Source organism: Chrysochloris asiatica, unplaced genomic scaffold, assembly GCF_000296735.1.
Source record: "Chrysochloris asiatica unplaced genomic scaffold, ChrAsi1.0 scaffold00099, whole genome shotgun sequence".
NCBI classification, from domain to species: Eukaryota; Metazoa; Chordata; class Mammalia; order Afrosoricida; family Chrysochloridae; genus Chrysochloris; species Chrysochloris asiatica.
Genome location: NW_006408617.1, coordinates 947,454 through 951,816, shown reverse-complemented (window position 1 = coordinate 951,816; position 4,363 = coordinate 947,454). Strand labels below are relative to the sequence as shown.

Below are 4,363 nucleotides of genomic sequence, written 5' to 3'. Positions count from 1 at the left end.
TTGAGATTGGCCCAGCACTGGGCAGTGTTTTGTTCTGTTGTACATAGGGTCACTATGAATCAGTACCAACTCGATGGCACCTAAAAACAACAACAAAATGCCAATGAAGGAGTCCTGGGGTGGTGCTGTGGGTTATTGTGCTGAACTGCAAAGTTGGTTTGGACTGTAAAGTTGTTGGTTCAAGCTCACCAGCCACTTCTTAGAACTCCTATACAAGGTTGCTATGGGTTGGAACCAACTTAGCAGCACTTAACAACAACAACAACCCCACAAAATTCTCTGTTTTTTATTCTGTTAACACATGCAAAGGAGGGGAGTCAGACCAATTGTATTTTGATATTTTCTCTGGAATTCTAATTCAAAATGAAAATAATATAAACAGGCCAGTTGGCTAAATGTAAACTTTGGGTTGGAGTGAGGTGGGGGTGATCAGATTACTAGTTTGCCAGTCAGAAGGGTCATAGATGCAAATGAACTTTTAAGTTTGGTCTGTTTCTTAAACACCAAAGGCCCTACACAGTACGTGGTAAAGGAATTTAGCATTTAGCAGCATTTTAAAAGTATGTAATGACTAGCATACAATACTTGATATGTATGGCTCTGTAGGGTGAGCACTGGACTGAACCACAGAGGTGGTTCAAACCTGCAAGCTGCTCCTCAGAAACCTTATACGGTGTTGCTGCGAATCATAGCAGTCTCCATGGCACTTAACAATAGGAGAGAAACAAAGTAAAACAAAGATAAAATTGTAAACACATAAGAAATTATTATAGAATGTATGAGCAAAAAAAAAAATGTGCTATAAACCTATTTTTTTAAAGAAAAAAAAATTTCCCTGAGCAATTTGGTGATTAAAAAGAGATTTTTGTTGTGTTTTACATTCTTAAATCAATAAATGTTATTAAAATTTTAATTAATTCTATTAATTTGTTTTTCAGTCAACATTTTACTAAATGAACAAGGTGCCATGATCTTTACCAGAATTATTATTGAGACATAGAAAATATGCAGCAGACTGGAAAAAAAATCTCCATGCTCAGTGTCCTGTACTTGTTTAAAGCAGTGCCATAAATCTGCGTGTTGATAGAACTCAAGTTTTCTCAAATGCTTTGCAACCCTAGACAATTTAAGGACTGTCTTTTCCAATTTCTCTCTGTTCTGCAGACTTGAATCCCAAATGACTACTGACATCCAGACCATCTTACAGTTGCTGCAGAAACAAACCACCGTGGTCCCCCCAGCCTACAGTATGGTTACAGCAGGAGCCGAGTATCAGAGGCCCATCATCCGCCTGGTGAGAGCCAGTCATCCTGGAGCATCCATTAAAACGGATAGAAGCTTCAGTCCTTCCTCACAAGTGAGTATAGATTTTGCCCAATCATCTATTCCAGTCAACAGTTTCTATCAAAGTATTTCTACCAAGCACCACCTGAATCAGAATCCCCTCTCCTACTACTCAGAATCTCTGGACATGTGCCCTGCAATCTGCATTATAAACAAGCTCTTTCCGGATTTTCTCCTCATTTAAAGTGTGAGAACAATGGACTAGAAGAATTATTTAAAAACTAGCATCTTTGTTTTTTCTTAGAAAGCTAAGAAATTGTCCTGGGTCCAAAAATACTTAGGAGAAAAATCTCTAATGTGACAAGGGACTGGAAATCAAGGGGAAGAGAAATGCAGTTGTCTAGAGAGGACCTGTCTGTCAAATGCAATCAAAACTGGCAATCACATATCTGTCTGGCCCATTGCCAGGGATCTCTAACCTTATTTCACCTGGAGAATTAAATGGCATGAGACAGAATATAGAATATTTCATCATGCCTTTGAAGACTTCTTAAGGGTCTTGTTGAATTATATTAATGTAAGTCTAAGTCCCTTGGAGTCCTGGTGTGGCACTGTGGGCTAATGCACTGAATTGCAAAGTCAGCTTGAACCACAAGGTGGGCCGTTCAAGCTCACCAGTTGCTCCACAGAAACCCCTATACAGGTTCGCTATGGCTCAGAGCAGACTCGACGACACTTAACAACAATAACAAGAAGTCCCATGGAATTCTACCTTGGTAGAATTAGTCTTGCTGTCTTAAACATTATAGTAAAATTGGACCTGACAATAAAAATTTACAGAACAAGCTTGTAAACTTTTTTCAGATATTTGGACACTTAGAACAGCCTACATAACAGGAAATAATGTGCCAAGAGGAAGAGAATGCAATCTTACTAAAATATGAAAGTAGAAACTAATTTGTCTCCAAATGACTCTGTAGAATAAGCACTGGACTGCAAACCTCAAGGTTGGCAGTTCAAACTCACTGCTTCTTAGAAACCCTATTGTTGTTGTTAAGTGCTCTTGAGTCGGTTCCGACCCATAGTGACCCTGTATAGGGTTTCCAAGAAGCAGCTGGTGAGCTGGAACCACCGACCTTGCAGTTCAAATGGCTTTGCAGTCTAGCACAGAAACCACATACTGGGTAACTATGCATCAGAAGCAACTAGATGGCACTTAACAAAAATAATTTTGTGGCTAGGAAGCATCCAAAAAGAAAAATGCTCTCCATTCTGTACATTTAGTGGATTTAGATGATTTATTTGGGCTGAGTGATTTTACTTTTATCCCGTTTTGTCCATCATCACCAAGGTGTTCCCAGGTGGTGCAAACATTTAATGCATTCCGTTGCTAACTGAAAGTTTGTGGTTCAAGTCTATCCAGTGGTTCCTTGGAAGAAAGGCCTGCCATTCTGGTTCCTAAAAATCAGCCAATGTAAACACCGTGGAGCACAATTCTACTAGGATACATATAGGGTTGCTCTAAAGAATTCACTATGTGAAATCTCATAAAGCAATAAAGTGTTGCGGCAGCACGAGTCAGAAAGAACTCAACCCTAAAATCTTAAAGAGCAAAGTGTATTGCTGGTGGCCAGAGTGTCAGCTCAAGCCCAAATCATTCTCACCCCCAAGTGAGAAGAGGAACAGGGTTTTACACATAAACACAGAGTGGTTAAAACCAACAGACTTGTCTTGTTACCTGGGGTGGAAAATTCCAGCAGACCGTTCTCTTGGAAGTGGGAGTAAACCCACCAATAAATCCTTATCTTGTTGGTATGGATGGGCTAAGTTTTTATCCTGTTTGTTCAGGTGTCCTTAGGTCATTCTGACCTTGGCAGTTTTTCTGGAAGAAGTTTATTATTTTTCCATAGTGTGAGGTGGGAGGGGGAAGGGGGAGCAGGGTGAGACGGGGCTGAAAGGACTTAGAGGATACCTAGTTTAAATGGGGACTATTAGCCATGCTATAGCAAAAGAATCTTTGTGACAGATTCTTGGGAGTATTTACTGTTTGTTGTGAAATTCTTGGGAGTATTTATTGTTTGTTGTTGTTGTCTGACTCATAACAACCCTGTATAGATTTTCCTAGGAGCAGCTGGTAGATTTGAACTGCTGACCTTGTGGTTCTAAGTCCAGTGCTGATCCTACAGTGCCACACCAGGAGTTTAATGTTATATAAATTGTTTTTTAGTATTATCTCAATTGACATCCTACCTCCAATTTCTTGACCCATCTTTGAGAGCTATATTCATTAATAATGCTACTAATCAAATATATATCAATGGTGAAAGCAAGTTCATTTAAATTTCAGGAGTAATTTAGATGACTGCCAAAGTGAGTTATAAATATGTATTTTCTTCTGTTTCTATCAGTGTCCTGAATTCCTAGACCTTGAAAAATCTAAACTTAAATCCAAAGAATTCCTCTCAAGAGGGATGCATCTGATCACAGCTTCAGAGGACAACTTGACATCACTTTTAAAACAAGACAGTGATCTCTCTTTAGAGCTCCATCCAAGGCAAAGGAAAGCTTACCTTCACCCAGTAAGGCATCCTTCTTTGCCAGAATCATCCCTAAGCACTACTGGAATCGTGGGTCTTCATAGGCATGTTTCTGATCCTGGTCTTCCAGGGAAATAATCATTTTGTACTATTCACTCTACATACAATGTAAGTGCTTTTAATGGCTGTTTTCCTTTTTGTATTTAAATCCTCTCTACTTGACTCAGGGGCTCACAAGTTACCATTATATGCAAAAGTACTGTATATTTTCCTAAATTGAAGCTTGTAAGGTAAAATTGAGCAGTTAGGATGTAAATATACATAAGAACTTTTTGTTCCAAATGTTAAAACTGCCAGCATCTCAAGGCACCTTATTTTTTACTTTTATTTTTTAAATCATGTGCATGTTAGGAAACTCCAGTTTCTCTTGCATGGAGACTCCTATTTACTGCTTTTACTAATCTAGTATTTTGTTATGAAAATGCCTTCCAAGCAAATAAGAAACTAAGGGATAAAACTGTTCACAGATACAATTCAGATGA

The 4,363-nt window shown here is 38.8% G+C and overlaps 1 protein-coding gene across 1 annotated transcript in view; it reads left to right on the top strand.

Annotated features, from left to right (window-relative positions):
• The window catches only part of KCNH7 (potassium voltage-gated channel, subfamily H (eag-related), member 7), a 649,673-nt gene extending 645,714 nt beyond the window's left edge, over positions 1 to 3,959 (top strand). The window contains exons 16-17 of the mRNA XM_006867030.1: positions 1,165 to 1,357; positions 3,693 to 3,959. Of these exons, the coding sequence (XP_006867092.1) occupies positions 1,165 to 1,357; positions 3,693 to 3,959 (460 nt within the window). The remainder of the gene's footprint in view (positions 1 to 1,164; positions 1,358 to 3,692) is intronic.
• Positions 3,960 to 4,363: the final 404 nt, after the last annotated feature.